Genomic DNA, 13,499 nt, shown 5'->3' with positions numbered 1-13,499 from the left:
GAGGGAAGAGGAGGGAAGTTTGGGGATGAGAGAATGAAAAAGTGAGTGGGGGGTGTGAAAGGGATAAGGAAAAGGGTAGTGGGGAGGAAAAACAAGACATAGGTGGAACGAAGGGAGTAGAGAGACTGAGGACAGAGGAGGAGCGATTGGTGGAGATGAGAAGAGGAGGAAGAGACCAGTAAGGATGGACAATAAAAAGGACCAAAAGAGGAGAGTGGGTAGAATGACGTTATGGAAAAGAGAGCAAGGGAAGCAGAGAGACAGTAAGAGCCTGAGTGGAGTGAGATGAGACAGAGAATGGCTAATCATTCGCGTCACAAAACATAAATAAGTCAGGGGTTTCCGCTGTACTGGAAGCGGGAACAATCAGACCCTTCCGACAGGGGAAACAAACCTACACAAACCCACTCACACACACAACGCTTGTACACAGCCGCATAGACACAACCATGTTTGTACGCACACACGTACCTAGACATGCACTCAAAGACACTCGCAGGGATGTGCGTGCGTGCACAGAGCTCACACACACGCCAAGTTGCCAACTCTGCGATTGGTCACACCAGTAACCCCTGCTACATCACATGATGGGGTACAGTAGGCCATCCGCAGACCAGCGCTTTTGAGGTCAGGGTCCAACGGAAAAGTGTGGTATTTCTGGCAAGGATCAAAGCACCCCAAACAATAACAGCACATTAAAAGAGCAAGATCAGGGCATTGCGTAGAGTAGGGTCACTTTAAAAGAGTGGAGCTGGATCAAGATCGCTTCACGACAACCTTTCCCTTGTGTATCGTCTTCAAACAAAAGGGCTGGGAGATTAAAGGGCCGACCAATTAAGTTGGATAAGTCTGTGAGAATGCTAACCAAGCATGGCTAGCCTTTTATTTCTCTTCTTCACACCTATGTATTCTATACTATAGGATCTCTCAGTAGCACACTCTTTCTCTCCAACACATTTATGTTCCTCATTAAATTTCCCTTGCTTTAATAATGAGAAAACTCATTTACCCATTAATCCAGATGACTGGTGATTGGGTGTAGATAAAAAATAAAAGCAATGTGTACAGTCCATTGTGCTATACAGTGGGTTCAGAGAAGAGGATTTCAACATTTTAAGGTGTAAAGATGGTCAAATGTTTATAAGAAACAAATTAAGTCTGGGAGCTATTATTGAGTGGCTTGACTGGGCTTAAGTGAGTGGAATGTGCTGTGAGAATATCTGTCTCCATTTGACTGCACCTGTCGCTGTATGAGCCAATTCAGATTCAAGACCCCTACCGGATCATTTCTGATCAATCAGGGCATCAATCTTGCCTATCAATCGGGGGCATGAATGCAACATAATGGTGGAGAAATGTTGAAATCTTGCTCTCTTCTGCTCTCTCTCTCTTTACAACTTTCAAATCGTACCTACTGCAGCTTTGATACCGACACAGTCAAACAATTCATGACTACAGGTAATTCATGTTTGATGCGCCTTAAGCAAAATGAAACATCCCTCTTTCATGAAACCGGATCCTAAAAATAAAATGACCCCCAGATGGCTCAGCCCAATAATTAAAGAAGACCAAAGGGAGACAATTAACGAAGTCCAGACCATTGAAAATAAGAACCAAAGACCACAGGCATTTGGGCAGTGAAGAGAAGTTCGAGCCCTAAAGTGTTGCAGGCGACCCGATTCCTCATGGATAAGCACACGGCATGGGAAACACAGTAGTACGCCCTGCTTGGTTAATTCTTTGGCTGGCAATTAGGAAAAATAGCCTAAATTAAATGTGTGAGTGGATCGTTTCGTGGTGGTTTAAGTTCATTATCACATTGTTATTTTTGGACCAGTACGGTTTCTGCACAACAGGGGGTAAGAGTGATGTTGAATACAAACAGTGAATCTTTTGTGAACAACTTTCCTGCACACACACACATCTTGGGAATTAATGAATAAATGATAATTTGTCTATAAATAGACACAATATTCTTTGAAATAAGTTTAGGTTCCACTTAACTATATCAAAAAAGTTTATTTTATTCATTAATCGACGGCCAGCATGAACTAATGAGGTGTTTACGCTGGAGAACTCAACCCTGGCTATCTTCAACATGACCTGAAGACTTCATACGAATTCATCAAACGACTCAGAGATGAGTGACAGGCACAGAAAGCGAGAGGAGCGAGGATAAGCAAAGAAAGGAAGATAATAGAGAGACATTTGTCGAAAAAACCGAGGGACAAACAAGAGATATTAAACGTCTTTGTTGTTCTTCTCTGGCAATTTTAAGGATTTGAATGATCGCTAGTTAAGGTATCGAGTCTAGAGTCGACAAACTCTGTATCGTATTCTTGTAAAGGACTCACAGACCGCAATATAATTGCCCTTTTGCTTTTCTCGTGCTTTTCTCGTTTTGCCAACGTCAGCCTTTTTTCCTGGAGGTGGCGTCGGCAGTTTCGCTGCATTTTGTCTTGATTGTTCCAGAAGTAGCGCGGTATGTTTCTACTACCCAGCATATAAGGCCTGGAGAGGGCTTACACACTGCTAGATGATTCTAATTCAAATCCACCTTATAACAAGATAGGACAGAAGAGATGCTCATTGAGTCTGGTCTGTACAAGATTTTCTCAGGTCTCAACCGATGGACAAACCCACCAATTTACATTTGAATTTAAGCTCCAGCTTCACATCTATGCGTCCATCAAAGGAGAATTTCTTGAGTGATACCTTTTTTAAACAGAGGATGCAGGTGGAACTGCAGCCATGGAGTTGAGGTAATTTTTTGAGGTCATTCCAACTGCATTAACTTTCCAGCCAATCCTCAACTGACCTTGCAATGGGCCGTTGGGATAAACAGCCGAACCACTCACCGAGATCAAAACCTGAAGGTTTACTGTGGGGGGGTGGGTGTGTTTCGAAGGGGGATGTGAGGAACGAGACCCTGAAATATATATTTTTCTCAATAACAGTGATAAGAAAAAAAGATAAAAAGTGACAAAAATAAAAGGTGACAATGAGGTGACAAAATGAGACGGCAGTTGGTGAAATATCAGCCAGGGGGTTAGCGAAAACAAAACAAATTCCAGGTTTCCCATTGCTTTTTACCGTCTGATGGACTGAAGAGTATTAGGAAAATGGTAATTTCAGTGATTACTTTTCATGCTTGCGACTGTCGCTCAGACAATATTTTACATAGTGGTCAATTAATTTAATTCTACATTGCTGATTAGAAGGACAATCTTGCAGCTATGGCGAGAGAAATGTACCATTATAAAACTGCCATTTGTGCTCTTTTTTTCATTTTTGGACTAAACTACTTTCTCAAAATCTACACAAATTGAAGAAAAAAGTACAAAGACTGCATCACAATACTATCATGAATAGCAATGTGGTATATGAGCAGATTAAGGGGTTAACCTTACAGGTTAATAGCTTCAAGTCAGGGTGTTTGCAGCCCAGGTGAGGCACGGAGCACCTTGACGTGTAAAGGCGCCACACATACGACACCTAGATTGGGGTCTTGTTCTGTGTTTCTCAATGGGTGACGTTGCCTGGCGTACCAAGGTTTAGAGGATTGTGTTAGGGTGAGGGGGCATACAACAGAATTGTTGTTTTTCCGGTCTAATATACCTTCTTAATGAGGAATTTCAAATGTTTTAAATGTGTTTTGCCAGAGAATGTGCACTCGCGCTTGCGCGTGTGTGAGAGTGAACGTGAATTAGACGAAATGAACTGGGTGAAAAAGTAAGCAATAAACAACTTATCGAAGCAATAAAAAAAGAGAATGAAAGGACAAAATTTGACATCAGAAAGGTAAAACGAAAAAGAGGCATAAAACGAAAGAAAGACAGAAAGCATAACACAAGCAAGGGAAACACCCTAGGGATGGTAGTAATTATGCACCACTCTGTGTGCTGTACTCTGACAGCTAGCTATTGTGTTAGCGCGTTAGCATACTCCTGAGTAGGCAGAGCCAGCGAGGCTACCGCCGCTAACAGCATTAGCTCTCTGACTACACAGGGCAGGAACAGGGGGCTCTTTGAATGAGTCATTTAGCTCTACAAGCACACAAACTGCACAATAACTAAACACAGAGCAACTGATGTCAGTCAACAAAGTGCTTGAAAAAGTATCACAGTTTTACTACATATCTGTATTGATCTTCCATGTAGAGATGCATTAATGTTGACACACACACATTGTTATTTTTTAAATGTAGAAGTATATAATGGAATGTGCAAGTGATGTGCACACAACACACATCCTCTCTCTCTCTCTAGAAGAAGAAGAAGAAGAAGAAGAAGAAGAAGAAGAAGAAATGATGTTAGAGAATGTTGCTAGTTTCAGCTTTGGGGCCAGATCTCAGTATGGTGACATCAAGCTTTAAGACAACAGGACATGGCCGCTCTACCTTGTGTGTCTTCCCCAGGCGAAACAGTCAAATTTTTGGGGACATTTGGTTTGTTTGTGTTGACCCAGCAGAAATAATGAGTCTGATTCCGACTGTATGTTAACTTTTCTTTAAACAAGTCCCAGACTGTGTGTCAAAATACAAAGACAAAATAGGCTTTAACGGTTGTGTTTTCAGACCTCGAGCCATAAAGTCAACCAGCAAGAACAGTTTTAAATCATGCATTTGTTATGCAGTTTCCACTGTATTTCACTGCTTGTAGCCACACGACCCGACCGAACCTAGCGTAGCCGTGCAGCCAAATAAGCTGCAACAAACAGCTAAGTCCAACCATTCAGCCCTGTTTAAGGGCCATTTTATAGCGTCAATGTTAACAGTCAAAAGGGATAAATACTGATATTAATCCATGATCTCATTACCCTCATAAATAGTGCAATAGTGCATGGGAGGAAGTAGAAATAGAAGTGGTTATCATCAGACTATGATGATACTAGACTATGAAAATGCACACACTATCCTATACCAGTGAAAAATTATGTTTGATCTTATTGGAGGAATTATTAAGATTATTATAACATTTTTATTGCATTTTGTGATTGTTATGTTGCCGTCTTACCGGGGGAGACGGCCAGGTGAAAGTGATGCAGTTTGTCCTCATCTGGGAAATTGGCTTTGCACGTAGCTGTAGGAAAGACATAAAGAAAGAGTGGTTATTATTTGCACTCTGGCAGCGGTTAAGCATCATGTTCCCCAGACTACAGAACTACAAGATGCAGAGCCAACATGACTTCGACATACGAGCCCTTGAGCAAAACTCACAACCATCATCCAACCATTCATTTTCTCCTGGAGGAGCTTATGTATGTAACCGTTTATATATGGTTGCTGCATATACATATACATACATACATACATACATACATACATACATACATACATACATACATATACACAAACACATATAAATCAGGTAACATTTACACAACAGTCAGGAGAAATATAGGAATTTGAGTCGACATATGACCCTGACATGCAGTGACTTTCTTTGTTCTTTGTATCTCTACCCATTAGTCAGCGTGGTTTGTGTTTTATTTGGGCAGAGGCATTCTAAGTGACCATCACCCTCTATTGGCCATGTGATAGCATTACAGTTAATCTCATTAAATCCGCTTCCCTAGCTCCAAGACATAATGAAACGTAGTAGACCATTTAAATTTTACACCATTTATATTATTTTAAAGTTGTACATTATTTACACATTTTACTCAATTGTATGTAGTACTTTATGATTTCCGCTGAGCTTGTGTGTTCTTGAACAGGATTTTAAAAAGGTTACAGTTTTAAAAGGTCTATAAGTTAAGTGCAAATATTTTCCGGGATGCATTTCCTTTTTTTCTTCGAAACTCAAGCATTTCATTGCCACTGGTTTCCACACACATTTGTCAAGTGCAAATCAATAAGAACCTATCACACCACAGCCAGACCAGAGCATGTGGACCACCGAACAAAGCAGCGCCCATACAGAACCCAGCCTGAAGTCAACTTGGCGGACCGGACCACATGTCTTTGATCCACCTCAGGATTATCTTAATACTCTCTGAGAGGCAGGCAGCCTCTTCCCTACGAGAATGAACTCCATGATAATCGTATTCAGAGAACCTTCTCTCCTGTGGATGGGTACAATGAAATCAAACTATCTAAAGGAATAGCTCCAGGCTAACGCTAGCCCGTTAATGATCCCAGCTGAGAAATACGGGAGCCACAGTATATCACAGTAGGAGAACAAAAATATTAATTTAACAATACAGCTACAAAATATATAAGGAACGTATGTATATATACACAATAAGAGTGGTAGAAATGTTAAGGCATTATGTACAGTCCAACAAAAAAAGGGGTGTATGTCTGTCGAGTCCTGATATGAGAACAGGAAATACATTTCAGGGCCGTTGAGTCATCACGACTCGCTGTCATTGTAGATGAATGTCATGTCTCGACCTGACCTTTTAGTGCAGCGTACAAAACCCAGTCACGGCCTGTGTGCATATGCAAATTCAAAACCAGATCACGCAAAACCATATTTTGATTTTGATTAGTATTCTTCACCGCAGGCTCCTTGTTCCATGGTGCTATGACAGAGAGAAGTTTCAGATGCAAGTTTTTCTGGTCTTGTAACTTTTCCTCTGCATAGATCTTAAAAAAACGTTGTGTCATGTTGTGTCACGCACAGGAAGTGTATGCCAATACCCGGGAGTATCTTGTCGCAAACGTTTAGCAGTCTCCTCACATTGGTGATGCCAGCACAATTATTTTTCCAGTGAAACCATAAAGCTGGACACGTTTTTATATCCGTTTAGCTGACGCCTTTGCCCAGGAGGGACCTCAGCAGTTCAGATTCAGAGTTCAGGCTAACATGTCCTCAAAGAGCGGGCAGGGTTAGGGCATCTTGCTGACACGAGCAGGGTGTGGCGATTGGGGATCGAACCCAGTACCTTTTATTGGATATTTAGTATATTGTATCATTATATTGCAAACTTTATATTAGCAAAATAAGCCGTACATAATACAATAAGCTATCAAACAACAATAAGAGACTTCTCACACAGCAAGTCCAATAAGCAACGTGTGTAAAGCTATGAGGACAGACCCCAAATCCTTTTCTGGCCTTATTGAGCCATGAGGATTTGCATTCACGATTAAAACATAAGGTGATGGAAGATGATTGAAGACCAACTGATCCTAAGTAGTGATCGACCGATATATCGGCCGGCCGATATTTGCAGGGGTTTTTTGCAGGTTTTTTATTTTTTATTGATATTTATTTTTACCGGCATGATTTACAGACAGTTCAATAAATGTTCATTTTTTTTAAATTGAGACATTGTAACATTTGATATCATCATTGTGCCATTTTTATGATGTAAATTGAGGGAGGCTTAGCCTGGAAATCCTGATCTAGAAAATTGTAGGGTCTGGCAATGAGAAATTAAAATGGCCCAACTCGAGGGGCGGCACCAAGCATGCATTTGAAAATATCACTGGATAAAACACATTGGATAACACTACGACCAAACAAAAGAATACAAGGGGTGGCGTATCCAGACCATTGGAGCTAACCAATAGATAAGACTCTTGCCGTTTCCGGTCGGTAAAACCGCAATGCCTTTAGCCCGCCTATAACTGATACATCGATGTGATTGGTTAATGTTCTAGCCCAGGGGAGGCCCAGAATATACACAAGTATATTGCACGTTCCCAGAGAGACTTGCTGAGCAAATTCAAATTGTGCTCTCGCGAGAACTCTGGATTTCCAGGTTAGTTTTGGCTCCAAATATCGGCTCAAGAAAATCGGTATCGGCCATCGGCTAAGGCTGATGAAAAAAAATCGGTATCGCTATCGGCCCTAAAATATCGGCCGATCTCTAATCCTTAGAGAGGCCTCTGTCTGCCTGGGTTAATTGAGCGCATGATTTAGAAGGTAACAGGTCCTAGGTTTACTTACTGGGGAGGTGTCCTTCCAGATCGGCCACTTCTGTTGAAAGAGAAGAAGAGAGGATAATTAATAAAGTGCGGTTGGGTGGAATCCAGGAAAATATATTCAAATTACATTTACAAAGGGGACAAGACAAGGCACTGGAAGGATTGGGGACTGCTGGCTCTTGGGTGCAGGAGTTTTAATTGGATTTTAGTTTGAAAAACATTTGACCATGTTAATAAAACCACCACGTTTCTCTTTTAACAGAGACAATACAGGGTAATGATGTTATAGATGAGATGCATGCTCCTTTCCCCTGGTTTGTTTGAATGCTTGGTTACATTCAAAGACAGGCTTTAAATTAGAATGAACATTTTTACTTCCAATCAGCACAAAAAAATTGCTGATCGGTTGATCTGACACAGCGTTGGAGAGGGCCACTATAAAGAGAGATTATGTAATTGGTGGCCAGGAGGATGAGGGTGAGCCAATGAATATTCAGCCCACTTTATTTTGCAGTTTCCTTTGATGTTTACTAGTCTTCCCCTTTCTTAGTTTGTTTGTGTATAAATAAATTCAGCTGCAAACAAGATCCTCTTTCAGCATACAAGAGTGGAATGGATTTGGTTTCTTTATCAAGTAAGAGTCTCGATGCTCTACACTTCTCTACCGCCATCTTGTGGTCTGCTTTGGTATGACTCTTGCAGCTATATTTATTATTTTATTATTATAGGAAAAATAAGACAAGTGTTTTTTTTCACAGTAACCCAAAGGCTAGCGGGCAACAACGAGAAGGCTATATGAATACTAGAAAAATACATTAAGTGAAATAAAGATAAGTATAGAAAAGAATACAAAAGGGTCAGAAGACGGGTAGGAAAAAGTCATGAAACTATGAATGCTTAGGAGTGTACTGCTGAAGTTACCTGAAGGTTATATTCTTTCAAGAATAACATTTCTACTCTCCTTTAAACTCCTTTTTCACTATTCATTTGAACGTCACAGATTGATCTCCTCTCCAACCTCAACCCGAAGTATTCTGAAAGATTTAGATTCAGTTGGGAAAGGTTGGAAAATAATGACAGGATCCACAAAGTAGGGCTTCATCTGGAAGTCAAGAAGCTCCCTTTGTCTACTGAGTTCAATAGGGTGTTTCTTTGCTCTTGAGAGGCCCTTCGTCTTAAGGAGATGGGTCACAGAGATTGAAACCGCATAGAGATTGATCGCTCTCTGTTGTATGTCCGGAATTGGGGTTGGGTTTTTCTTGTCTAAATCGTTGGTGGATATTAAACTATACAAGCACAGCTGATAAAGCATAAGACTGATACCTCCCTATACAGCACTATGTAAAAAGTTGGCTTGGGTTCAACTATTAAGATACATTAAAACACTAATAAAGCCATACTAGTAATAAAAACATTGACAGTTGAGTTTCCTTTGAAATGATTCCACTTGGAATTCCTAAGTCGGAATCTAAACCCCAACTGAACAATTTCAGTTATAAAATTGTTCATAACACCAATATGTTGAATACAGCACAGAAAACAACCTGAGAGCTAGGTAAGTGGTTTCAGTTCCCCGAAGCTCAGCCTGAACTTCCAGCCTTTCCTTAACGTGCACAAATTAAACCAGGAGCACCAGAGAGAGGACAAATTCAGCTCTTTAACATAATGTGGTCACCAGGAGAATAATTTGAAAGTCAATTTACCCTTATATGTGCTCAACAGGGAGAGCTCACATTCCCCAACATGTAAAATCAGAAAAAGAATGAAGCCATAATTCACAAGGGAAAAATGTGAGTTGACACGAGCGTTCACCATCGCAAATTGAAGCTCGCTATTTTTGTTTAACTTGGACGGCGCCATTCGACGCAGCGCCACACGATGGATAATTGTTATGGCAGCGTTTCCCAACCCAACGCAAAAGCCCAGGGAACGCTGATTGAACGCGACGCTTGATGGCTGTCATGGTGACATCATTGGATTCAAATCAAAGGAAGAAAGTTGACAGGCTGAAAGAAAACTGGTGAAAAAAGAGCCGGAGAACCCCAAAGAGACAGACAGGAAGGAGCCTTTGAAATTGATGAGTGGGTCAAGGAGGAGAGTGAGGAAGAGAGAAGGAGCCACAGAGAGGAGGAGAGACAAAGACAGGCTTGATGGAATGCATGGTTACTGTCACAAACAGTTGTCTTTCAGACACACACCCTAGTACCTTTGAGTGCCTGGTGTTAAAAATAACAGGTTGAGAAACAATAGTGACCAAGACAATGTTCACGCTTTGTTCTAGCCAGGTCTCAGGCATTCATGCTTGAAATAATATTTATCGCTCCTTTAAACTGAGTCTTCACTGGCTAGTATGCATATTTGTATATGCGTTAATATAATTTTATTTCTAATGAAGTAATCAAAACATTTGTACTACAGTATGTTAAATCGACTTCCAATTTTCATTCTTATTGTTTGACTGGATTCTCCTGGCCCTCCTTTACACCTCAATTAACCAGTTCAAGAAGCAGAGCAGTTTGTGTGTGTGGCGTACATGCGCGAGCGCGTGTGCGAGCATAAGTGAGTGAGTGAGTGAGAGAGTGAGAGAGTGCGTTTGTGCGTGCCCATCTGTGCGTACCTTTGGTGAGCAGGCGGTCTCTGATGGAGACCCTGTGTGTGGAGTCAGAGGTGGCGGAGGCCCGGCTGGGCTTGCCTCCGTCCTCCCTCTTCAGCTTACTGGCCAGGGTCAGCATGGCTCCAACCGCCTGGTGTTCTCCCCTGGTCCTGTCCTGGTCTGGCCCGGCACCACGCTACCTGCCCCGCCTGCGCTCCCGGTCCTGCAGTCACATCACAAAGACCATTAGCTGGGGGGTGGTCCTATTTATAATTAGCCTTAAATCCAATGGAAGATGCGTACCGTTACATGTATAGGACATACAATGTAGCATATACTGGTGATCACTTATAAACAATGGTCTAAAAATATGTAGTTTTGATCATGTAGAATGATATGCCTTCAATAATATACTGTCTACCAACCTTCATCAATGTTTACATTTATTTCATCTGCATTTCTATATTCCGTTAAACAGTTCAGCTGCTGAAGCCTTGAATGATCAAGACACTAGCCTCTCAAATCAATGCCTTCTGAATGTAATCCTGCATTTATTACTATTAGGTATTTGTAAGTTGCTTTTATTCAAATGGATTTACAGTGCATTCAGATACGCGTCATCATAGAGCAAGTAGGGGTCGGGACATCTTGGCTGGAAGTCAAATACCCTAGCCACTATAAAGTGCTAAACCAGAATATATTTGTAATGGTATGTAACGTGAAAGCAGGAACACTATTTCAGTCTCTCATACAGTTTTCATTTATTACACACCTATGCAATATGAATGTCTTCACTGAGCTAACCTGAATTACAAGACAATTCATAACTAGAGCATAACCAAGTGCTTGTCATCTCTTGGGTTAGGCAATTTAAATCAGGCTGTTTGTATGGAGAGTGATTGGTGGTTAATTAGTGGTTAAATTTGAATGTGCTATGGATAGAATCAAGGTTATTTTGCAACAAATGAACAACACAGATCAGTGTATATATTGGTATAGAAAGGGGTGTTGCACTATTAGCCATTATTCCTACTATTAAGGGCTTTCTTTTAGTTAAATATCTCATAATGCAATGACACAGAAAATAAACAGGAATAATTTCTGCAATTGTAGCCAAAAAGGCCAGAGACTAACCAAATGCTAGGGATTGATAATATACAATCTTAAAAATAACCACAATACCAGTCATACAATCTAGTATAAGTCATCATGAAATAGATAGCAGTTAAGCAGTGTATGTCCTTTTGCTGAAATCTTCATGAAATGGGAAATCTTCAACAAACTAACTATTAGTTCTACAAGAAGGCTACTGCCTTAACGAAGAGGAATCATCAGAAAAATAAAATACAGGTTAAATAGTCACAGCCCGACACATTTCGTTTTTACATGCATAATAAAAAAAGTTCTGCTTAGTTTGACATTCATTTTTTAAACAATTTAGTTTGAATAATAAAAGTTCATGCATTTTTTATTCAAAGTCAATTTGAGGGCTAGTACATTGGAGGGCTAGTATTTTGGAGGGCTAGTAAACTGGAGGGCTAGTATACTGGACTAGCTCATTTAGTTGGCATCAATTTGGGAGAGGGAAAGGGGGGAGGGTGTCGCATGTCAGTGTTCATAAAATGTGTGTCACCGAGACCAACTCACTCCCACCTGCCTCAGATGTCAATCAGACTGCTGCACTATGATGGTGATCATGTTGTATATCACGTTTTTCGTAAAGAGCTTTTAACATTATACGTTTCAGCATTAAACTGATCAATATTGTTTATTGCTAAAAAAAAAATTGTATACAGTATGCTATGTGTCATTTTTCGTTTAATAAGGTTGTTGTAATCCAACACATTTAACCAGTTGCAAATTAACAACACAGATTCTGCTTCTAAAGATTAAGACCCTTTGACGTGGGTCCAAAATTAAATAACCATATCTCCATCGAGGGGAAACAGCAGAAACATACGAAGCCATAAGGCGTGTCTGGTATGATGTCAGAAAAGATAAGGATCGTGGCAAATTAGAACCAAGGTTCAACATTAGAACCAAGGAATGAAGGTTGTGCTGAAGTTCAAGGCAACTTTAACTATCTGCCAATCTGGTTTGAGAGAAGTAACATATAAAGCCCTGTGTTTCAATGTGTACGATATATATATCAAACATATTTTCATTTTGTTGGGGCTAATTGTATTATGTTTTGTTGTATGCTACCGTTGTCTTGTCTAGGTATCTCTTGTAAAATATTATGTTTACTCTCAGTTAGATTAACCAGGTTAAAAGTTCAATAAAATATACCTAATGTAACGTAACAGCCCTATCAAGTTACCTGTTTCCAATGTGTCAAATAATGTTTCCCTCTGTCTCGGATGTTACTGTATTATTGTGTCGTCTGCTGCTGCTGAATAGATGGGTAATCGATATATGACTAACCCGGTTGAAAAAAGAAAATGTAAAAATAAAAGATAAGGCATATATATTTAAAAAGACCTTATGCTGTGGCCAGTGAGTGTTTTACCTTTCAGAAGCAGCGCTCCTCTCTACACCATAATCATCTAAAATCTTGAGGTCAGGAACTAGGAGGTTCAAATAGGCTTTTCAAACAGCAAAAACCGGTGGAAAATAATATGATATATATACTAAAAGATAGATAAAATATCAATAAACATGAAATTAACTGTCAGTCACAACTTCAGTCCGGTGTCAGAGACAGCGGAAGTTAAGTGTTTAGTCCGTCCGGTATTGTTGTCCGGGAAGACACCAAAGAAGAACCCTAGGGTTCTGCAGCACTTATTATTTATTTTTTATACACTTAACTAAGATATGATAATACGACAGTTATTGATTGAGTCCAGAAGAATAAAAATTACTGGTATTAATATATATGAAATGCATGTATTTGTAAAGTAAGGTCGGGTCATTGAAACATTAATAACTATATGTCGTTTTTTTAAACTTTGCATGTTTTCTTTTACTTATCTATTATTTCATTTTATTTTATTGTATGAAAATATTTCTATGTGAACCACTTTGAGT

At 40.1% G+C, this 13,499-nt stretch overlaps 1 protein-coding gene across 1 annotated transcript in view; it reads right to left on the bottom strand.

Moving 5' to 3' along the window:
* ube2f (ubiquitin-conjugating enzyme E2F (putative)) overlaps positions 1-13,173 on the bottom strand; it is a 47,841-nt gene extending 34,668 nt beyond the window's left edge. The window contains exons 1-4 of the mRNA XM_079732805.1: positions 12,982-13,173; positions 10,497-10,695; positions 7,902-7,931; positions 5,016-5,081 (exon numbers count right to left, since the gene is read on the bottom strand). Coding sequence (XP_079588931.1) covers positions 5,016-5,081; positions 7,902-7,931; positions 10,497-10,611 — 211 coding nt within the window. The 5' untranslated portion in view covers positions 10,612-10,695; positions 12,982-13,173. The remainder of the gene's footprint in view (positions 1-5,015; positions 5,082-7,901; positions 7,932-10,496; positions 10,696-12,981) is intronic.
* Between the last annotated feature and the right edge of the window lie 326 nt (positions 13,174-13,499).

The sequence above is a fragment of the Pollachius pollachius genome (genome assembly GCF_949987615.1).
Source record: "Pollachius pollachius genome assembly, chromosome: 3".
Classification (NCBI taxonomy): domain Eukaryota; kingdom Metazoa; phylum Chordata; class Actinopteri; order Gadiformes; family Gadidae; genus Pollachius; species Pollachius pollachius.
The sequence above is the reverse complement of the archived record's forward strand: the minus strand, read 5'-3'. Positions and strand labels throughout refer to the sequence as shown.